Raw genomic sequence first — 21,363 nt, forward strand, 5'->3', positions numbered from 1 at the left:
CAGCTTGGAAAACCCCCCGGCTGAGCAGTGTTATTGCCACTGTCACCAGCCATCTGTGCCGCACCGGGGAGGAGGTATGAGGCCTGGCTGCTCCACGGCTGCCGCAGTGCGTGTGGTGACCGCTGGTCTCCCACGGAGGGGCGAGGCGGAAACCTGAGCTGGCTAAAGGTGGCGTTAGGAGAAACCTTATCCTAAGTGTAACAAAACCGTGGTCGGGGCAGGGAGACTGCATTAGAGGACGGTGTCAGGCACCCATCGGGGAGGCCTGATCCTGCCTCAGCGGGGTGGCAGGGAACGAACGCCCACCTGAGGCAGCCCATTGCTCTGTCCTGCAGATACTGGTGAATGCGACTGTCTTTGCTAGAATGTCTCCTGGCCAGAAATCCAGCCTTGTTGAAGAGCTCCAGAAACTCAAGTAAGGTTCTGTTGGCTTTCTTTTTGTATCCAACTGAGGGAAGGTGTTCTCTGAAGTGTAACTGGCCCTGCTGGTGCTGCCCCAGGCCCCCTGCCCCATGCAGGCCTTGCTGTGGCCTCGGCCCCTGCTCCATCACAGCATGGAAAGCTGCATGAAACAAGGCTGAGATAAGAACACTGAGCCAACCTCCAGCACCTACAAACACCTTCCCTCTCTCCCATTTTCCCTCCTTTCATCAGTGTTTTCCCTCCTTTTCCTCCAATAGTTACTACGTGGGCATGTGCGGTGACGGAGCCAACGACTGTGGGGTATGTATGAGCAAATCTGCTGCTTTCCTTAAATTTTACCTCTTTCAACCTAAAGCGCACTGTGGTGAGACGCTGCCCGGCACAACTTGTCACCAGCATTTCCCACGTTAGCCTGTGGGTATACTTGGTCAGCGTGTTGTAAAATACTACCTATGTGTGTTTTTACATACCAACACACACAATAATAGAAGGCTTTTTTTTCTCCAGATATTAGAATAAGTATACTTCTTACACATTTGTTCAGATTTTACAATTGCAAATTGGAGGGCCTTAATGATTAAAAAAATAATTATTCTATTATCTATTATATTATTGTGATAAATGTGTTATCATAATATAATTTTATAGCAATGCATTAGCTAGTTTGGTGAAAGTCATCCATAGCCCACTCCTGAGCACTAAAGCAGAGGTGACAAGGCTGGGTTATGGGGATCTTATAAGAAAGCAATAAAAGAAATATGAACAGGAGATTGAAAGGAGTAGAAAGAGGATAAAATGCTAATTTAAATAGCTTAGCAGATTGTTTAACAGGATAGGTATGCACAAACTCCAGTGTGGGAGACAGAGCATACAGGGTAGTTCAAAGAACTGTAAATAGGTACAATGGGATTAAATGAACAAACAAAGTATTTAAGCTGTAGGGAATGAAAGATACCTGGAAAATGAGATCAGATGGGCCACAGAATAGAGGAAGATCAATTACAAAGGACACTTGAAGCAAAAATTATGAAGCACCACTGGAAGTGTGTGTGTGTGTGGAAGGGGGGAATGCATCTCCAGCTTCCTTCTTCTGTGGATTTCAGGCTTTGAAAATGGCCCATGCGGGGATATCACTGTCAGAGCAGGAGGCATCAGTGGCCTCACCTTTCACCTCCCAGATCCCCAACATCCAGTGTGTGCCGGAGCTGATCAGGTCAGTTGTGCTGTCTTGGGATGCTGCTGCCTGCACTGAGCTTGGTGTGCGGGGTCGCAAGTGGGAGTTGCACAGCCATGTGCAGGTTCCTGAGACAGATTGGTAATGAAAACTAAATATTTATGGCTATAATATGTGTGTATAAAAATATATACGTACACACACAGCTGTGTCCACTGCTACTCTGAAAGATGCTGATGAACCAAACCTAGTTGTTTCCCAGTAACTGCATAAAATAAAGCATAAGGGGCTTTTTTTTTTTTTTTTTAAATCCTTAAATTCCAATACTGTGAGTGTTGCCCATAGAGGCCGATATTTTTGGAACAAGTACAGGAGTAGAGTTACACAAGAGGGCAGGGATTGCAGTGACCACAGGACAGATTTGCTTGTCATTACTTTAAAAATTTGATATCCATATGCTGTATGCAGTCATTGAGCAGCCAGGAATAATGCCATTTAGCCAAATGTATGAAAAGACAATTACTTCTTTATGTAGCAATGCACTTGATTCCCAGAACTGTTGAAAAAATTATAAATGAAAAAGCAGCAGCTTAAGCCAGGTATTAAAATTGTAGCTGGAGAATAAACACAAAGAAACAAAACATTGCAGATGAGGGGTGCTTAGGTGGCTCTGCATTATCTTAAGGCCAAAATATGCCTATGGAATTTAAACTATTTTCCATTCTTCTTAAGGATTCTAAACAAAAGGAATTACTCTCCATAGAAGCAGAAACAACCTGTGGCACTAAAACCCCAGTACTGGGTGGGTTAGGGGTTTTTTTAGCTTTGTTTTGTGTTTGAGCAGGGAAGGTCGAGCTGCTTTGGTTTCTTCCTTTGCTGTGGTTAAATACCTGACCCTGTATGGCCTGATTCAGTTTGTTGGTACTGCTCTGCTGTTTTGGGTAAGTGTTTAATGCCAATCTTTTATCACCATGCTGTACTCACTACAGGTTTTTATCTTCAGTGGTATTACTCAGCAGGGGAGAGAAGGCATACGGGATTTCAAGGAATAAGATAGAGTAAGGATAAAGTTTTGAAGATGTGAAAAGCTGGATAATTGAATAATAATTTACTACATGAAGTATTTCAGTTAATATCAGAACAGTTGAAACGAATGATGAAATAACCCTGCTTCCACAGCCACTAGTTTGGTTGTACCAACTGTGTCCATGTCTCGCCTACCCAAAGATGTTTCAAGCCTGGCACAACGTGAAGCTCTGGCTGTGCTTGCAGTTACTGCAGGTTGGGGCTGTGTGACCTGGTCTGGGTGGTCCATAGGTACTGCTGTCTGCTGGAAGAAGGGTGGAAAAATATTCACATCCCACTGGGTCACCTGCAAGGGCTTGCTCGTGCTCAAAGGTTGCATCAGGGCGGTGAGGATGCTGTTGCTGGCATGCTGCTGCTCTGAAGTGGCATTTGGTGCTACAGTTGGTGTCCTCAAAATTGACATTGGTAATCAGGTGGGCTCTTCTGTGTTTTTGTTCCAGCAGCTGCAAATCTTTGGGAATCACCAGTATTTGATACAAGACGTTGTCATTACCCTTCTGGTTTGCCTAACAAGTAAGCAGCATGGGGAAGCCCGCTGTGTCTGTTGGAGAGCCTGAGTATAAATAGTCAACTTCTTTTTCCTACAAAAATTAAAACGAGAAGCCAAGTTCTGCTGTCAATAACACCATAACCATCGGTGGTAGAGCAATCCCTTGGGCACAGAGCGTGTCATTTGGCTCATAGTCCTTTGCAAACACAGCTACAGGAATCTACAGAGTTGATAGGGTTCGGATGCGAGACTCGATGCGAAGAGCAGAGGTTGCTCTGGTGGCTTCTAGCGGGGCTCAGTGTAACTCCAGCTCCAGCATGGTCCCAGCATGAGATCCAGTATGGCTCTTGGGCTCCCATGGGAATCCCCGCCTGCAAGTGGGGGTGATGTTCTCCATCTTCCCTGAGTGTTTCCCTGGGGTGGGGATTGAGAGAGGGTTCAGATGGAAAACAGTGGACATAAAGCCCTTTCTTGCCTGCTCGTTAGACCCAGGCATGCATTTCTCACCCTTGATGTTGGGATGGGGGATCTGCACATGGCTCTGTTTGCCCAGTGAGTGCAGAGGGCTGCTGGTGGGCTGCACTGCCACTGACCACAAACACCACTGGTTTCTCTCCAGTGAGCTTGACCGAAGCTTATCCAAAGCTGGCACCCTACCGCCCCCCTGGCCAGCTCATCTCTCCTCCCTTGCTGCTCTCTGTTGTCCTCAACGTGTGCTTCACTGTAACCATGCAGACCTGTGGCTTCCTTCTGGTGAAGCAGCAGCCCTGGTATGTAGCGCTGGCCAGCCGGAGGTGAGTCGCTCTCCTCGCCCGGGACACCCAGCCCGCAGCTCTCGTTGTGGGGCCAGCCCAGCCTCGGGCACATGGCGGCTCGCTGCTCCCCTCTGCAGCCCTCCCCTGGCTGCAAAGCTCTGCTGGAAAAAACAAACAAACAAACAAAAACCACAAACCCAAACACAGCCCGGAGGCTGGGGTTTTCTTGATCCCGGCTTGGCTTTAAAATGGTTGCAGGTTTGGGAGCATGGTGTGCCAGCATGGTGCGCGGGCTACTGGGGCATGCTTCCTCATCTCTGTGTCCTGAGCACTGCTCTCACTGCTCGCCTGGGAGACGAGATTTTGGCGCGGGGCAGGGATTAAGTTGTTTTTTGTGATTTTGTTTGTTCGTTTTTTAAATATGTTTTTCATTCCTGTGGGTGATATCTGGCTGTTACGGTAGGCTGGGTAGGAGAGAGGAGGGAATTGCTGTTGCTGCTCACTCTCGCAGGAGAAAGCAGGGACAAAATGCTGAGCGTTACCTTACAGACATTGCTCTCTGGGGAACCAGAGCGTGCTCGCCACCAGCCCCAAGGGGAATGGTACCAGCAGTGCCCAGAGCACTGTCCTCAGTTACGAAGACACGACACTGTGGCCATTGACCACTATCAACTGCATCATTGTGGCCTTTGTCTTTTCCAAGGGAAAGCCCTTCCGGAAGCCCATCTACACCAACTGTGAGTAGAGCTGGAGTTATGTGTGCTTTGCAGGCTCCCTGCCCCAAAATAACCATGGCAGGAGAGGCTGCCAGGGAAGGGATGCCATGGCTTTTTTTGTACCCATGCCGGTGACTGGCATGCAATATAACTGTTGTGTATCCGAGCTCCTACTTCCCCGTCTCTAAAAAACACACTGAGCACTGCATGTGTTAGCTTCCTCCTTGAGAAAAGAAGCAGCAGAGCTGAAAAAGGAGACTGCATCTTGGAAAGTATGTGCTTTCCAGAAGATGATGTACTGGGTTTAGTGCAGAACTGTGTATTACTGAGAACACAGATAGCATATAAGGATCAGATGTATTTGTTTTAAAATCCCACATCAAAAAGAGCTCCTCTGAGATGTGGTCTTACCTTGCCTGACTTCCATTCCTAGAGATGAGAAAGAAAAGCTTGTGATAATATCACTGTTAAAATCCTCTCGCAGAAACCTTTCATTTTCTGTTTGAGTTTTGCAGACATGATTTACCCCTACCAGGCTCCAGCTGACTGATAGCTCTTTTGCAATTGCAGCTTTTTACTCATGGATGAGAGGACAGGATTTTGCTTAACCTCAGCAGAGCTGATTTCATTAGGTATTTTGTCAAAAGGCAGGTCCCAAACCCATTTTGCTGAGCCCTGATCACCCGCAGAAGAGAGGTAAGGCCAGAAGAAGCTGCCCTTCAAGCAGCCAGCCTGGGGCAGAGAGGACTCTCAGCTGAGGAATCTGCTCACACCTCTGTGCTTCATCCCTGTTCAGGAACAATCACTAGGAGGAAGCAAAGAGCAATTCCCTTCTTTTTGCCACCCACTCAGCCCTGTCACCTCTCCACCCTGGTAGTGAGGAAGGTTGCAGGAAGCTGTTGACCCAATTTGCCAGCTAGTTTTATGTGCTCAGGTCCTGCTAATTGCCAAGATTTTGGCACCTCTGGACCCCTGAGCCATTTGCCATTACTTTATGGCCTCCTGCTCCTTTGGAAAAGGATGCAAATCCAGACAAGCTCTCCCCATGCAAGACACAAGCATTGTCCACCTCCAGGCTTGTCAGTCGCACAGCACCCAGCCACAAGAGCAAGCTGCCTTCTCCGCTGCCTGCTGTCCAGATCTCAGCTGAGCAGGTGGAGCAGGGAGCACAGGGGAAGGATGCTGGGGCGGCTCACAGCAGAGCCCTTTTGAGGCAGATCCCTGTGCTTGTTTAGGAATCTGAAAGTGCCAAATCACTTGTGCAAGAAAAACAGTGCAGGTGGTGAGCTTTGCAACAGGCTGCTGGGGAGTAGTAGCTCCTCTAGGTTTTAATTCCACAGCTCTTCTAGGCACATAAAAAAAAGCCCACAACAATAACAAAAATAGAAAAATTAAAAAATTATAGGCTGGCAGTTTTACAGTATTGGTATTTGGGGCTCCCATCAACCTATTTGCAGAGTCTGGTCATCAAAACCGACCTTTCCCTGGCCCACCAATGCTCTTGTTTCCCCAGACGTGTTTTCTGTCCTCCTGGCCCTCCAGCTTGCAGTCTGCCTCTTCCTCTTTTTTGCCGACTTTGATGCCGTGTACCGTGGCATGCAGGTAAGCCCAAACAAAACATGCATTTTTTTGCTTGCCCTTTACATAGACAAATAGAGCACAAGCCACAGCTACAGTCATCTTGGAAGTGAATTTGCTGATTTGATGCTGACTGGGCAGCCCTTTCAGACTTCTGGAACATCCCTCCAACAAGGGCTTGATTAACGAGGCAATCCTCCTCCCTGCTGCAGACAGGGTGGTGATGGGGAGAAGAAGAAAAAGCGCTTTATATCATGCTGAGCTGTTCTTCCTAACAGAAAAGCACAACGGCACGGAGTGTGGGTTTGCACGTTGGAGGTTTGCTGGCTGGAGCAGCAAGCACGCAGGGATGGCTGCTGCTGCCACCCCTCCTGGAGCAGGGTGAGCTCCCGTGGGGCTGTGCCTGCCTCTGCCTGGCCAGGGCACAGGACAGGTGGCTGCCACCAGCTGTGCCGCCCCAATAACGGGAACCCAGCTGTCTGACAGCGGATGGAGGCAGGCAGAGATCTGCCGTTAGTGTGGACATGCACACATTGCACATCGGCTGTGGCTCCCCAGAATATTTGGGCACCAAATCCTGCCCTGCGCACCCAATCTGCTGGTTTCAGCAGCAGTGTCAGTAGTGGAGATGTCAAGGAGCTATGTGCCAGGGGGAAGCTGGCATCAGACCCTCCAAGATCTCTGTGACAAGGAATTATTGTTGCTGCCTACTGCTTCCTCCATGCATGCCATCGGGAACATGTTAGTCAGCCCCTCAAATCATTAGGAACAGATGCAAATCTTGGCAAGGCATTCAAACCTAATTGCTGCTCCTGTCTTTTCCAACAGTTTCTGTGCACTCCTGTGATCTGGAGAGTTTATGTCTTACTGATGCTCCTGGCCACCTTCTGTGTATCTTTTTTTACAGAGGTGAGTGCATTTGTTTACCGACTGCTCCCCTGTGTGAGCAGCAGGAGCAGCATCCATTTGGGACTTTCTTCCCCCATTTGCAGCCATGCTCTCCTCCTGCAGAAGCACAAATCCTCAGGGTCTTTTTTTTTTTTCCTTCTTCTCTCTTTTTCTTCCTCAAGACTCGACTCACTGTATGTTGATCAAATACACTTGATACATCTCCAGAGAAAATTTAGACCCCATCCCTTAAGCCTTTATAGAGTGAGCAATGCCGTACAGCTGCCCAGGAGGGAGCAGCATGGGTCTGGCGTTTGGCCCTGATTTTAAAACCATTTCCCTCTTACCCTGCAAGCAGCCAGGCCAGAAGCTGCACCAGCTTGTGCAGCAATGGCTAAGCCCTAAAGCAGGTCCAGGGGCTCACAAAGTGGCATGTTGTGGGTCAGGGCTGGCTGGGCCATCCCAGGTGGGAGTGGTGGGTTGTGTCCAATGCCAGGTCTTGTCCCCTGCAGGGCAGCACGTTCCCAGGTGTCCCACAGCCCCAGGAGGAAATATAAACTTGTCCCTTGGTTATCCCCTTCAGCAGAACAGCCTGAGATTGGTGTTCTCCTGATATAATGGAGCTGGCACATGGCACGGGAGCTGGCTTTGGTCCCTCTCCACTAATGCTGTGCCATCTCACTCCACAGGATGTTCTTCTGCAGAACAAGCACCTCTGGATGCTGATTAAAGCCTGCTTTGGGTACCAGTCGAAGAGCCAGTACCGAAAATGGCAGAGGATGCTGCAGAGGGATCCAAACTGGCCTCCAGTAAACACAAAGGACTTTGCAGCCAAACGCATGGCTGAGGTTTACGTTAACCCCAGCTACGAGCATGGGGGCTAGGGGAGAGCCTGCAGCTAGGCACGGGGCTGCCGTGCCTGCACTGACCAGCTTGTACTTGCATCACTCAGATTTCTGAACTCCCTGAACAACCCCTCCATTCAGAGGCAGGCTGGCTGTGCCCTGGAACAAGGGCGAGGATTATTCTCTCACTTGCTGGTAAAATAACAGCTCTGACTCTACTCCATGGCAACAGCAGCTCTCCAGCCTTGCCAGCACCTCCTACAAAGGCCCGGCAATACTGAGCACAGTGAAGCGGTGGCTGCGGCTGCTGTTCCACCAGACCCTGTCAATGCACCCCCTGAGCTAGATGGCCCCATTAGTGACCTAACCTTGACCGTAACGAGGAGCACATGTGCAATTGCAAAATCCTGCTATAAATTAAACTCCGCAGCTTCCAAGCACTACAAGAAAATTCCACGTATGATGTAATTCTGGTTTTCTTCCACTCCAGAGCAAGTTACAGCTGTGAGAGGGTGCACACGCTGTCCTGACCTAACCCTCCCTCTCCAGATATAACGTGCTGAGTGCCGGGAAGGTTTAAGCTCGAGCATTGCAGCAAGCTGGGGCTGGGCAGGGAGATGCCCTGCTGAAGGGGGAGGAAGGAAAAGCTGCCCCCCTGCCCACACTTGGCGCCCTGTCACAGCCAGCTTCTGGCCTCCGTTTGGTGCCACATGGCACCGCCACTTTCAGGGCACACCGGGCAGAAAGCAGGGCTAAGCCACAGCTGCCTGCTTTCACCAGGTCATGCCAAGAGGCAGCCACTAATGTGCGCTGGTGCTCGCTGCTGCACGGTACAGGAAGCCGAGCCCAGCTGTGCTTGCTCTGTTATCCTCACCTTGTTCAGCCTCAAAAGAACTTCTGGCTACATTTACAGGACCCAAAATAGGATGTCCAGGTTCAGTTTTATTATAATACATTTTCCCATATTAAAAAGAATCTTATTTAATTGCAACAATAGAGAGCACTACAAAATACGACCAGAAGGCTTGGCCTTGTTATTTCAAACATTGAAACAACTGCTGTTTAAAAAAAGCTTCTGATCCAGTTATATACATGTTAAGAGCAGACAAAAATAGCAAGCTGCTTACAGACAGCTTTTGCTCCCATCTCTTATAACAGTCCAGGCAGTTGCATGTGGTGAAGGCAACACAGGATTTCCTTTTTTTTTTTTTTTCAGTATGCAACCCGCAAATAGCACAGTTCCAAACGTGCAAGCCAAACATTCTCCATAAAGAACAATAAACCACACTTTTCCTAAGCAGCCACACATTGACACTGTGCCTGGCAGATGGTGGGGCTCTGTAGGTTTGGGGATGCACAGCTCACTCTGCAGGCGTGCAGGGACACTGGCTTTGCCATCCTGCTGGCTGGGGGAGGCTCTTCCTCCTGCTGGAGCAACGCGCTGGTTGGACTCCGTGTCTTGTCATGGCAGAGCCAAAGGCAGGCTCCCAGCTGCCCCTGCAGTCCACGGTGCCCTTTCTTTGAACCTCAGCCTTTTGGCAGACCAAGGAGTAAGCTTGGTCACGTCCTATGTCAACAACTCCTGCACAGATGGAGACTGAAACTTCAGTGGCACAGCGGTGCCAGTGTGGGCAAACAGCTGCCAGAGGAAAAGCTGCCCGGGGATTTTGTCAGACCGCCCAAACCAGGAGCCTCTGGATCCCAAAGGGAGTCAGGGAGACCAGGCAAAAGGACAGTTTCACAGGCAGGAGAAAACAGAGCCAGGCACCATCACACCCAAACCAGAGCACCCATTTTAAACACTGAGGGAGGCAGCTTGTAGGCCCTGCTCCCCCCACACCTCCAGACCTCGCATGAGGGGCTCAGAGCTTGGGAACCGCAGCGCAAGCTCTGAGACATGGGATGTGCCTCTCCCGCTGGCTCAGCAGCGGGGTTCCACCAGGATGGGCCCTCGGAAGGCACACAACAGCCGTCAGCAATAGTTTTGCATTGCTTCTGTTTAAGAAAAAAAATGTTTAAAAAAGTAAAAATGTTTCTTCACACAGGTTAAGAAAGGTTATTCACAGAAGGCCCAGAGGATCCAGGCTGTAGAAACGTGTGTGCTGGAAGTCCGTACCAGCCCTCAGCAGAGCCCTGGGCTGTGAGGATGGAGAATTTGCTTGCAAGTGCTCCCAGACCAGCACAAAAGTCATCGCAGGCAGCGTCATGAAAGCAGCTGTGGCAAACAGGCTAGCGCTGCCCTCAGCAAGGGTCACGCAGTCAGTTAGTGAGTCTCGGTGGTGGCCACGGCCACCACATGTCCCGTGTCCTGCCGGCAGCCCCTCAGTACTGCCTCTCTCTGGATCGGCTCCGTAACAAGCCCAGCAGGGAGAAGGCACCGGCGGCAGCGGTTACAAACCCGATGGCACTGATTGCTCGGTTGGCCTGCAAAGGGGGAAGCAAAACACAGGCTGGCAACGTGATGAGCATTTTCTCCTCCAGGCACGCTAATGAAGAGCAGGCAGAGCTAATCAAGGCAATGAAGTGAATGCAAGAGACAATTGCCCTATAAGTAGAAGGGGACAGGGGTGTTCCCCATGCCCTTACCTTTGGGCTGAGCAAGAGGGCCACTGCCAGGCTGCACACAGACCATAGCAAATCACCTGGCCCAGGGGCTGTGGTGAGGCTGTGATGGTTTGGGCCCTGCCCTGGGGCTTTGCTGTCCCCATGCAGTCTGGGGGCTGTGCTGCAGGAATTTCTGTGCAGACTCTGCAAGGAGGCTACCCCACGTCACCTACCTGCTCAGAGACCCCCTCACCGTAGCGCAGCAGCGTCACGAAGTGCTCGCAGTTGTTGCCCAGCAGGTCGTAGGACACCTCCTGGTTGATGAGGTACTCAGCCTGCCGGATGATCTCCTCCACAGGAAGGGGAGCGTAGGTGCCGTCGTACTTGTTGTTGATCTGGTAAGTGTCATTTCCCACCACGTCCTTCAGGAGCTGCATCCTCACCCGGGCCTTTCGGCTGAACACTGACTTGGCGCTGCCCAGCGTGGCCGGGGGCCCCTCATCTGGGGGAGGCAGGCACAGGGTGAGCCAGGCCAGCCCCATACAGCCCCCCCTGAGACTCTAAATGAGTTTTTTTTTTTTTTTTTTTTGCCATCTGTAGCATTTGCTCAGGGCCCCTGAGTACATGTGTATCTCCAGGAGCAGTGAAGGTGACAGCAAAAACCCAAAAGGACCTGGGGGGCGGCCCACACAGCCTTTCAGGCTGCAATTCCCCCACCCTGAGCCACAAGCCTCCCCTAGTGCCCAAGCCCCTCACACAGGCTGGTGCTGAGCATGTTCCCAAGTGGTAGAGAAGGTCTGGAGACCCGGCCCATCCCTGCTTCACCGCATGGGATTTAAAGTCACCAGGGGTTAAAAGATGGGCCCAGGGCAACACAGCCATATCTGCACCCCCTGCCCCTTCCTTGCTCTCTTCCCCACTTCCACCACGGAGCTGCCAGGAGAGCTGAGGCCATGTGGGGCCAACCACCTGTGCCGGGAGGGAGGCAGGGCCCCAGTCACCCCAAAACTGCACCCCGCTGGGCTGCGCCAGCCTTACCGACGGGCGTCACGTTGATGATGTACCCGTCCCCCAGGTAGAGGGCCCAGTGCTGGTAAGCCGGCCGGAAGATCTCAATCAGGTCCCCGGGCTGGGGGTCACCAGGGTGGGCAGCACTGAACCTCTCGGGGGCTGCCATCTTCACCGTGCCGGGTCACCACGTGCCGCTCTGGCTCAACGCGAGACGCGTTGCGGATGTCTGGGGCGTGCAGAGGGCATCTGCTGGGGAGCGGCAGGGCAGGAGATCATTAGGGCAAGGCACATGCGTGCTGGCACAGGGCATGAAATGAAATCCACCCCGTCCTGCAACGCCATGCGGGCAAAGGGTGAAGCCACCGCGGGCTGTGGCCAGCTCTCAGCACCCGCCGCACGGCCCTCTCCCGGGATAAGGGCGCCGAGCTGCTCCCCCCGCCACCCCCAAGCCCTTCGGAAGCTCTCCCAAAAACAGCCCCATGGGGCCGGCTCCGCTGGAGGGTGGCAGCCCCCGGGGGGGCTGCGGTTGCAGCTCTCCCGCTGCCCTGCGGCACCCCGGGGGGGCTGCATCTCCCCGAGGGGCCGCATCCTGCCGGCAGCCCCATCTCCATCTTCCACCCCCCCCCGAGCTCTCCCGGCTCCGCGCTCACCCCCAGCTCCCGTCCTGCTGCCGCCGTGCCCAGGCTGCGGCCCGGGGCGAGGCTGGCGGCGGAGGCCGGCCCCGTTCCCTGGCTCCTCCCGGCCGCTATAAATAACCAGCAGCCGGGCCGGCTCCGAGCAGGCGGCGCTGGCACCATCCCCGTGCTTGTCCCCGGGGAGCTGCCCGCCCGCAAAGCCCCCGGGCCGGTCCCCCCGCAGGGCTGCTCCTGGAGGAGGGGTAGGTGGGCATCCTTCCCACCCCGAGACCTCTGGAGAGGGGCAGGCGATGCAGAGCTGCTGTTTCACTGTGCTGGTAAAGAGAAGTGAGGGAGGTGGAGCTCAAAGTCAATTCCAATTGCCGTTTTAGGGCAAAGAGATATGTAGGATAGCTTTCGATGTGTCTCTCGTATTGTGGCCCAGGGATTTCTCTCCGGACACAGAAGGAGTCTCACGGTGCACTGTGTCCAGCAAAGAGTCCTCTGAGATGAGGAGTGGGTGAGTCTGAGCAGATGTGGCTGTCCCCTTGGCTACGGCCGCCACAGTTTGCTAAAAAGGAGGGTTCACTACCAACAAAAGCATGCTCTGGATAAGTTGAACTAAGCGGTGTATTTAAAGCCCAGCATTTTGAAAGTCAGGCGAGAGAGCTGGTTGATTTACAGGATCAGAGCAGCGTCACATTTGTCGTTTTTCTGGCTTCTATCGACATGAAGTTGTTGAGTCAGTGGAGCACTGGGTTGCAGTTCTGCTTTCTCTCTTACCTCATTTCAAATCTGAAGTGTTTACAGGGCCCTGCAGTGGAAAACCAAGGTGATTCCTATGGTATTGAAATAGCAAAGCGGATCCATGGAAACCCAGAAATCTACTCTGTCTGGGCACAGATGAGCCATGTTGCATTGGAGAGTTAGGGCTGTGATCCTCTAGGGTATGGATTGTGCTGTGCTCCTGCCAGCTACAACAGGAGGTGAGCGTGGTCAGCACTGCTCAGCATTCACAGAATTGCACTGTTAGCAAGTATGGGAGAGCAATAGGAAGCTGCTGCTGAACAGGCAGGAAAGATGCCTTTATGAATGTGGTGAAACTGCAGCATAAGGTTGATAGCTCATTTGTGCACAGGTAGGTCCCTCGCACTAACTTGTTTTCATTATGTAATGAGACTGAAAGCCCCTTTCCATTCACATCTGTTCCTCAATAGCTGGGTTGTGCATGTATGGACTGCTGGCATGTTCTTGAATGGCCTTTTATCCACCTGACTGTCCATGGACATTACAAATACTCTTCTGGCTGACAGCACGCATGAGATTCTGGATATAGTAGGCAGAGAAAGAAGGGGCAAATCAAAAAGAACCAGCATTGTGTCAGAAATAACAGGAAGCCCGCACTGTCCCTCCTTCTTCCTCCTCCTTTACCCCAGCTTTTATTGCTGAGAATGACATCAGACAGTATGGGATATCCCTATGGTCATTGGGGTCAGCTGTCCTGCCTGTATGGTTTCCCTGCTTCTGGTACTTGCTGGTGGGGCAGTGTGAGAAACAGAGAAGACCTTGGCTCTGTGTAAGCACTGCAGAGGAATGACTAAAACCTTGGTGTGTTATCAACACTTTCCTCCCCCAACTCTAAAACATAGCACCATAGGAGCTTCTTGGATGAAAATTACCTCTATCCAATACCAGTACAATGTTGTTAGGCCTTGCTGCAAACAACTTGCTACTGGGGAGTCCTTAGCATGATCCAGGACTGAGCTGATGCAAATCTCTAACCACATTCAATGTGGCAGCTTCAGAATTTGCTAAGACCCCAAGGAGAATTTATGACAGGATCTGTTTATTCAGAGAGTTTTTGTTAAGTTATGCTCTTGCTTACCGTTAGCATCCACAGAGAGGGGCTGATGACAATCCTTGCTCTCATCCGCTCTGTCCTGACAGCAAGGAGGCAGCTGTCATTCAAACAACTGCTTCTTTCAGAGTGGCACTCCCAGTGGGGAGAATGGGGGGGGGGGGGGGGGGGGGGGGGGGGGGGGGTCATCTGTCACCAGATAACCTCGGTGTCTTAAATATTTCTCTCCCCAGTCAACCATGCCTTGTCAGAAGAAGAGCAAGAACTGTGTCCGGCTCAATCAACCAATCCCCTCCCATTGAAGATTTTGGGTAAAATAATTTCAAGAAGACCTGCCTGGGATGCTATAATTAATTCTGACCTCATCAGTCCATAGTTTGTGCATCTATCAGAGGCATGTATGTGATAGTGTGCAGCTCACTTGTGCTGCTGAATTCTATCTGGACTTAGTGTTATTCAAATGGCTTCTGAGGATAACACAGCGGTAATGTGCATTAAGACTTATTTCAGTTCGGGTCTAACACATGAAATCTGAGAGATAATGTAGACAAAATTTCTAAGATCTTCAGCAAATGCAATAATATTTATTATTGTTTCTTCTCAAAGTATTAGATACACTATTAAGATACAAGAACAGAAAGTAATACAAAGAAATTAAAAAAATTAAAAAATTAAAAATTAAAAAATATGCTAACTATAGGTATGTATCGTGTGCAGATTCATCTTGATCAAATGCAGTGTTCACTATGCAGCCATAATCTTGTTCATATACGTTGTCATCCGATGTATCCCTGGACTGGTTGGAAGATGAATCCCCTGCTTTGGCAACCGTACACATCTTTCTCTTCCTTCTGCACAAAAACAAATAGCAACAACCGTCTTTAATTTCTATTCTTATCTGTAGTGGGAGGTTAAACAGTGGTGTGAGCATGTATAATGTCAGATTTTGGAGAAACCTAAGTTTTGTGATAATGGTTCATATGCCTTATGCAATAGGAAGAGCATATGTTCATCGCTGTAGAAAAGGCTGTTTTCCCTCACATTCCTCGTATGAGATCCTGAATGCTGTACTTCCTTTCTGGTCCTGAAAGTATGGGACTAGGGGGAATTTTGAGAGTTTACAGGTGCTAAAAGGAGTTTGCATTTTGACTGTGCTGAATGTAGCAAATATGGGAAAAGGCTTACCTGTGCAGGTACACTGCGGTGGAGATGAGAATGAGGACAACAATCACACCTGCCGAAACTCCAACAGCAATGGCAACTGTATGATTCTCAGAAGTCCCTGTTAGATCTGAAGAAGAAATGAGCCCTGTTAATGTAAGCTAAGAGTGCTGTGAATGGAAGATTTTTCTCAATCCCAACTGTAAAGCTGCTCGCTATGGAATCTGGGCAGCAAGCAGACATGCCTATCTGCTTGGTTTATACTGTGTTCTCTGACTAACGTGGCTGTCGGGAGTGGTGTCAAACCCAGGCCCTGTATGGTCATCCCTGCTGTCATCCCTTCTTGCATCTCTTTGCTGAGGGGTCTCACCCCCTTCTTTCTGCTTGGATTCACCAGTACAGACATGACCACCTAGTTAGTGGTACAACGCCTAACATGTAGTCCAAGAAATAGTGTCAAGGGCTTGGATAGGACATGCAGTGTAATTATTTCTAGGGTCAGCCTCTGTCCTGCCTGTGACTAAATCACAAGATGTCCATAAAAAGATGTGATGAGGTCCCAGTCTGATCTGACACCTGCCTGGGTTACTGATTTACAGCACAGAAATTAAAAGTCAGCTCAGTCTTCTCCATAATAGCACATGTTTTTGATATTGGTGTGTGTAATGCAGGGTGAAATCCAAAATAGTTTTATTACCTATTCTTTCAATGTCGCAGCTTTGTCCCGTGTACAGCTCAGAACATTCACAGTAGAAGCTGCGAGAGGTACCATTGGTTGTTTCAGAGCAAACTCCATCATTCTGACAAGGACTTGGCATACATGGTCCAACTAGAAAAAGAAAGGAGAAACACTTGAGAATCTCAGAGAATCCAACCCTGAGAGAACTGTTCTTGGTTAGATTACACTGACTGCTAATGCTGGACATGCCCTGTATTTTAAGACCTATTATTTTGTACTTGACAACAGGAGTACAGGAGAGAAACACTTTCTACGATAGACCATCAAAGATCCCCTGTATGCTTATTAAAGGATTTTCTACTGTTCAAATTATTCCATCTATCCCAGATCCAGTAATGCCCTATAAGCAGTAAGTCAAGACTTAGCATGAAAGACAAGGTGATAGGGTTAGCGGTTGACTCACTCTTGTAGCACCCACGAGCGTAGTTTGAAACGTTGCAGATTTCATCAGAACCACACTCTATTGTAGTGCAGGAGACAGTGGAGCTTTCCGTGCACTGACATCTCTGAGAGCAGTCATCAGTGATGAATATTTCTCCAATCTGGAAGACAGCAGTTAAACGTTGAAAAATACCAAACAAAATCAGCCAGGAAAATATGTATGGAGCGCTGGAGACCCATGCTACTCTCTCTAATGTCTTCCTGATGAATGGCAACATGGCATATATATATATATTTCAGAAGCTTGTACTAAGAAAGCAAGCAAACAGCCTATTAACCCAGCTCTTTGAAACTTAAAGAAGGCTCAAGAAAGAAAGCAAAAGAAGAGTTTGGGGTGTGAAATCCTAGCCCCAGATTGGGTACGTGGGCAACCAACAATGTTTAACGGTTGCTGGAAATAAAGTGGCAGATGCATCCCATTGGGCCTCCAAGACAATGTGGAAAAGTATGAGGCTGTTTTTTAGTATGATAAAGGTGAAGAATTAACATGGAGGTCAGAGAGTAATCATATGCTTCCCTTAAGTGCCCGCCTTGAGTATTCTGGCAAGCAAAGTTTCAGAGGCAGACTGAGGGGTCTATTCTCTCTCCCCTTCCTCCAGAGACCAGAATATTATTAAACAAATCGTTCTCTGTTTCTAATGTAAAGTTACGTGCTGAGAACAGTGAGATTGTCAAAATAATTAGCAGAAGAAAATATTGTTTAGCACTGCCAGAGCTGTCTGGCCCGCTGAGATACTGTACCTCATAATATTTGTTGAGGTATGTGCAGCCACACTGACTATAAGGCACACATTCAAAGCCACTAAGAACATAGCCAGGGAGACATTCACAGCCTTCAGCACAAGGCCATTCACACTCAGAGGGGCTGGTCAAGTCGCTGCAGGATGCTGGGCATGCAGACATGCATGAGCTGTATTTGCTGTTGGCTGGACACGGCATCTCTGTAAGAATAAGGAGAGTCCAGTTATAACAGGTTGCTGTGTGTTAGTTATATGTTGTCTTTTCAGATCCACTTTGTAGGAGGCAAAATGATGAACATACACAGAGAAGTTCATACATATCTGATGCTACTGACATAAGCGAGTCACTCCAAAATCAGGAAGTGCATTGTGAAAGTTATTGGTATGCTGTGCTCTCAGTCTGAGATTTCAATGATTTCAAATAACTTCTCACACATTCAGGGTAGCTATCCTTGAAAGTACCAGAGCTTTCACAGCTCTGAGAAGTGTGTTTCATCAAGAATACAAAGTCACCTAACCATGGGTGATGCAGGGCGGGTATGGTTTGATGACTATCCCAACTTGGAAAAAAAAAAAATGGTAAAAAGGATTTGAGATTATTGTAAGATTTCATTTAGCTTTTTTTTTTTTTTTTTTTAAGTCTTAAAGAAAAGTTAGGAATGGGGACATTTTTTTCTCTCATAAAACTTCTTGTGACAGGGGAGCTGACTGCTCTGCTTTCCTAAGTAACTTTCTAAACTGGGGTCTAAATGCAAAACATCAGCATAAGACTCAGAGGAGGGGACAGAAGAGTATGGGTGTGCACTAAACTATGAGCAATGATTGAAGTGTGACTCAACATGTTATCAAAGCTAAGAAGCTTTGAAATATGGTGCTTCTAGGAAATGCCTAAAATCTCAGCTTTAGAGACTTTTAGGCAGAAACCACATTGTGTTTTTTTCCTGTGCTTACCACAATCTGTCTGTTGCCTCCAGCCTTCCATATTGACTCCTTTCTCCTGACAAGCCAGCACGTACTCCTCCAGACTGCGACATAAGGTAGTAGTGTCGTCTCTGTCCACACACATATCAAAGATGCAGCTCCTGTTTGCAACACGAGAAAGCGTTCATGCCCAATACCTTTGTTATTGCTTATCTTCAGCTGCTTTTTTGCCTGACTCTGAGTTACTTCCATTTGATCAGGTCATTTGTTGTGCTGCTGCTGCTATTATGTGATGTACTCATACACACAGAAGCAATAAGCAGGTAACTGACTTCTTGTAACAACAAGTAAGTTATTTTTTGCTATCTGCTTGTGTTTCTGACTAGCATATCTACATCTTGCTTATGGATCACTTCTTAGTGCTGCTGGGTCTTATATCTGGACTACTCACTTCTTTCAATATTTGGGTGCCCTCCCCATGTTCATATACATTGAATAGTTGTGCAGAATTCTGGTTTACCCAGCATTGTTTGCTAGTGCTACCTTCTCAACTTTGATCATCATCTGAATATCAATGGCCTGATTTTAAAAGGCATTGAGAACTGAGGTGAATAGGATCTGCAAATACATGGTATCTCAGAATCTCTCTAGAGTGAGGAGAAAGACAGACTTACATTAAGAATCAGGATATATAACTTGAAGCCAGTCATCTAGTTTGTTTGGCTTAAGATACCTTCACATTCTTCTGACAGCTAAGAGAGACTTGAAGTGGGACTATCTTTAAATGTTAGTTACAACTATATGACTTAAGAAAACTGGTAGCGACTTGGCAATTTTATGACCGATGATGGATGAATGATTAAAGTGTGGATGAACCGACAGGTTTCATACAGTTCAAAAGGAGGTGTATAGGAACTGTGTACATAGGAGGCCAGATGAACAGAAGGAATTTTATTGCAGATACCATGTTAATTATTCTCCACTAACCTATTTTTAGCACTGCTCCATGAAAGACTCAAGAAGTATTGCTAACAGCTTCAGCCTTTGTGGCTATAGCTTGAAGAATACATTTTATGAAGCTAGAATTGCTAAAAGGAATCTAATAGAGCCAAGTACTGAATGTGGAGGAGAACTTCAAAAACACTGGGAATTCCAGTTTACAGATATAATGTTTAACACTGCTGCTTTATCTCTCTAGGAAAATAGGAAAGCTACTTTCTAGAGCGAGCAGAAAAGTGAAACTCTTAATAGATGGAAAGATGGATTGTCACAATTCTTTAAAAGCAAATAAGGGGTACTAAATATATCAATGATGGAAGCACTGGGCCCCAGTTCTCCAAAGACACCTAATATCCTCAATTCCTGAAAACTGAAGATGTACAGTTCTTATCAGAAACAAGCTGCAAAGCTGTTTTGGAAATGGGGAAAAAACAGACTAGATTGTTTGCAGTAGACACTTACATGGAATAGAAATCTGGTGAGACTTCAGAATGACACTTTGCAAAAGGACCATTTGACTTAGTCAGAATTTGACAATCAGAAGTTCTGTTTTCTTGTATCAGCTGATTTTCACTGCAGCCTTGGAAGAGTCCTGTGTCTTGTACCTCCTCAGACTCATCTTCTAGAGTGACAGCTCGTCTGGAAATGAATTCATTATGAAACCATCAGTTCTCTGTACAACCAGCATTCATGGTACCAGTAACACCACAAGAGTATTTCTGCCTTGTGGTAGAAGTGCTAGTTTATTTCTCTCTCATGGCTCATGGCAATGGGAAGGAAATATATAAAGCAAATCTATTTGATATAAGGAAATAGATAAAGCAAAAAAATGTACTAGAACACTTCCTACCATTTCAGAGATTTGTGGATTTTTAATTCAAAAATGATAGCTGTACTTATCTCCTTGTACATTCTGCATGACACAGGTTTCATCCGTGCCTCTTTTATCCAATCCATTCAATAAAACTTGAATGTTAGTCAGAATGATATAACTGGAGTAAGCCACCATTCCTTGGAGATATTCTCACTTTCACTGAAGAACTGGCTGCATGCCTGAAGTGCCAGAATTATTCTCTAGGCATGGCTTCCACAGCCTCTTTATGCTTGACATTAGCCTACATACTGCTTTCTACTATTCTGCTAGACAAGTTTTTGCAGCCAAATTATATTCTGACAACTAATACACTTCTATTTACTTACAGACAAAAAAGTTCTGTTACTGGCTAGGAAACCTCCAAAAGCCTTTAAAAGAAAACTGAGAAAGTAGAAGGAGAGAAGGAAACTTAATTCCCTGTTTCAAGGTTCTGTATAGTCTTATTAGCGCAGAATTGGCCTGACCACAAATATCGCATTCAATTTTACTCAAAAGAATGTCCCAACTTTTTATGTATTGGAAGAAAACACAGTGTAGTCATGAAAGTAAGGAAATTAGACTCTTAAAGAACCTCTTCTGAGAGGAACTGTGAATTCATTTTGATGATTTCAGAGATACTTTCATGTTCCCGAGGGAGGGATGACATTGAACCGGGATCTGCCCTCCCTCAGGTCCATACAGCAAATCATGCACTTTATCTTTGCCAGGATCCACGAGCTTGGTAGAGACCTTATTCATCTCTGTCCCCTAGCAGTTGTAATGGCTGTGATGCCAAATAAGGACACTGAACTGGAGTAATGCAGTGATAGTTCAGGCCTTTTTTGGCTAGATAGAGGGGCAGTTATAGTTCACTGTAGTGATGAGCAGGAAAATTCCCTTCACACAGACCAAGGAAAGAAGAAATAACAGAAATCAGACAGCGCAGTTAGTCCTGGATATTAAGTATGGTTTAGTTCACTGACTTCCAGTGGCTGTGCTTGCCATGGGTATTGAGTAGAAAATTAAGTACCTGAGACGAGAGGTTTTTCTTTTCAGAGGAACTTTCCAGCTCTCACCAAATGTATTCACATTCTTCAGCAAAACGCCATTTGGGTTTGTGAAGTCGTTTCTAGGTCTCCCATCAAAGTCACCACACAAACCTTCTACTTTGTCCTTGTAGGTGTTGGCCAGCTTTAAATCTAGGAAAGTTCAGAAGAAAGAAATAAAAAAGCCATTACACAGAAATATTTCCTTCCAAGGGTATGGAAGAGGTGGAAAGAAGTGCAAAGTACTTCCACAATTCAGATTATAGTTGCTACTGTGATGTGGGCCTCATACATCACTATAAACACTGTCCTAAACTACTGTTCATATGTGGATTCACAGGATTGTTTTCTGTGCTCTGCAATATGGATCATGAAAAAAGTAATTTATTCCTGCCAATAGGGAATCTCCAATGTTATGGCACGACATCTCCACCTGAGTGCTCTTAGTGCATACAGCCTTGCAACAAACTGAATGCACGAC

The 21,363-nt window shown here is 47.8% G+C and overlaps 3 protein-coding genes across 12 annotated transcripts in view; 1 reads left to right on the top strand and 2 right to left on the bottom strand.

The window, feature by feature from the left end:
- The window catches only part of ATP13A5 (ATPase 13A5), a 31,586-nt gene extending 22,699 nt beyond the window's left edge, over positions 1 to 8,887 (top strand). Inside the window, exons 21-30 of one of the 8 annotated variants that reach the window (XM_048076672.2) lie at positions 336 to 415; positions 681 to 723; positions 1,527 to 1,636; positions 2,442 to 2,538; positions 3,124 to 3,196; positions 3,793 to 3,967; positions 4,478 to 4,665; positions 6,158 to 6,246; positions 7,051 to 7,131; positions 7,800 to 8,887. In XM_048076672.2, the coding sequence (XP_047932629.2) occupies positions 336 to 415; positions 681 to 723; positions 1,527 to 1,636; positions 2,442 to 2,538; positions 3,124 to 3,196; positions 3,793 to 3,967; positions 4,478 to 4,665; positions 6,158 to 6,246; positions 7,051 to 7,131; positions 7,800 to 7,994 (1,131 nt within the window). In that variant the 3' untranslated portion in view covers positions 7,995 to 8,887. Of the gene's footprint in view, positions 1 to 335; positions 416 to 680; positions 724 to 1,526; positions 1,637 to 2,441; positions 2,539 to 2,586; positions 2,656 to 3,123; positions 3,197 to 3,792; positions 3,968 to 4,477; positions 4,666 to 6,157; positions 6,247 to 7,050; positions 7,132 to 7,799 lie in introns of those variants that run through there. The other 7 variants (XR_007168345.2, XM_067002774.1, XM_067002775.1 and 4 more) reach the window with 7 other exon arrangements.
- PLAAT1 (phospholipase A and acyltransferase 1) lies at positions 4,659 to 12,418 on the bottom strand. Of its 3 annotated transcripts, none has more exons than XM_067002779.1 (4): positions 12,161 to 12,418; positions 11,538 to 11,759; positions 10,733 to 11,001; positions 4,659 to 5,073 (listed from the first exon to the last, which is right to left on the bottom strand). In XM_067002779.1, exons 2-4 carry the CDS (start codon positions 11,674 to 11,676, stop codon positions 5,011 to 5,013), a joined length of 471 nt encoding a protein of 156 aa, XP_066858880.1. In that variant the 5' UTR covers positions 11,677 to 11,759; positions 12,161 to 12,418; the 3' UTR covers positions 4,659 to 5,010. The 3 variants fall into 3 exon arrangements, with proteins under 3 accessions (XP_066858880.1, XP_047932649.2, XP_047932651.1); XM_048076692.2 differs by lacking the exon at positions 4,659 to 5,073 and adding an exon at positions 8,878 to 10,379 and having other exon boundaries at positions 10,753 to 11,001; positions 12,161 to 12,417; XM_048076694.2 differs by lacking the exon at positions 4,659 to 5,073 and adding an exon at positions 8,878 to 10,379 and having other exon boundaries at positions 12,161 to 12,403.
- A 2,128-nt stretch (positions 12,419 to 14,546) lies between these two features.
- The window catches only part of LOC106039287 (uncharacterized), an 88,795-nt gene continuing 81,978 nt past the window's right edge, over positions 14,547 to 21,363 (bottom strand). The window contains exons 125-132 of the mRNA XM_067002528.1: positions 20,867 to 21,035; positions 19,446 to 19,622; positions 18,015 to 18,145; positions 17,065 to 17,264; positions 16,286 to 16,424; positions 15,841 to 15,972; positions 15,168 to 15,273; positions 14,547 to 14,833 (exon numbers count right to left, since the gene is read on the bottom strand). Of these exons, the coding sequence (XP_066858629.1) occupies positions 14,677 to 14,833; positions 15,168 to 15,273; positions 15,841 to 15,972; positions 16,286 to 16,424; positions 17,065 to 17,264; positions 18,015 to 18,145; positions 19,446 to 19,622; positions 20,867 to 21,035 (1,211 nt within the window). The 3' untranslated portion in view covers positions 14,547 to 14,676. The remainder of the gene's footprint in view (positions 14,834 to 15,167; positions 15,274 to 15,840; positions 15,973 to 16,285; positions 16,425 to 17,064; positions 17,265 to 18,014; positions 18,146 to 19,445; positions 19,623 to 20,866; positions 21,036 to 21,363) is intronic.

Source organism: Anser cygnoides, chromosome 9 (assembly GCF_040182565.1).
Source record: "Anser cygnoides isolate HZ-2024a breed goose chromosome 9, Taihu_goose_T2T_genome, whole genome shotgun sequence".
Classification (NCBI taxonomy): Eukaryota; Metazoa; Chordata; class Aves; order Anseriformes; family Anatidae; genus Anser; species Anser cygnoides.

Coding starts and splice junctions, on each gene's coding strand:
- PLAAT1 (XM_048076692.2), bottom strand. CDS start 11,676: ATGGCAGCCCCCGAGAGGTTCAGTGCTGCCCACCCTGGTGACCCCCAG. Junction 11,002..11,537: donor CATCAACGTGACGCCCGTCG/GTAAGGCTGGCG, acceptor TGCCTCCCCCAG/ATGAGGGGCCCCCGGCCACG. Junction 10,380..10,752: donor CGTGACGCTGCTGCGCTACG/GTGAGGGGGTCT, acceptor CCCCCTTTGCAG/GCCAACCGAGCAATCAGTGC.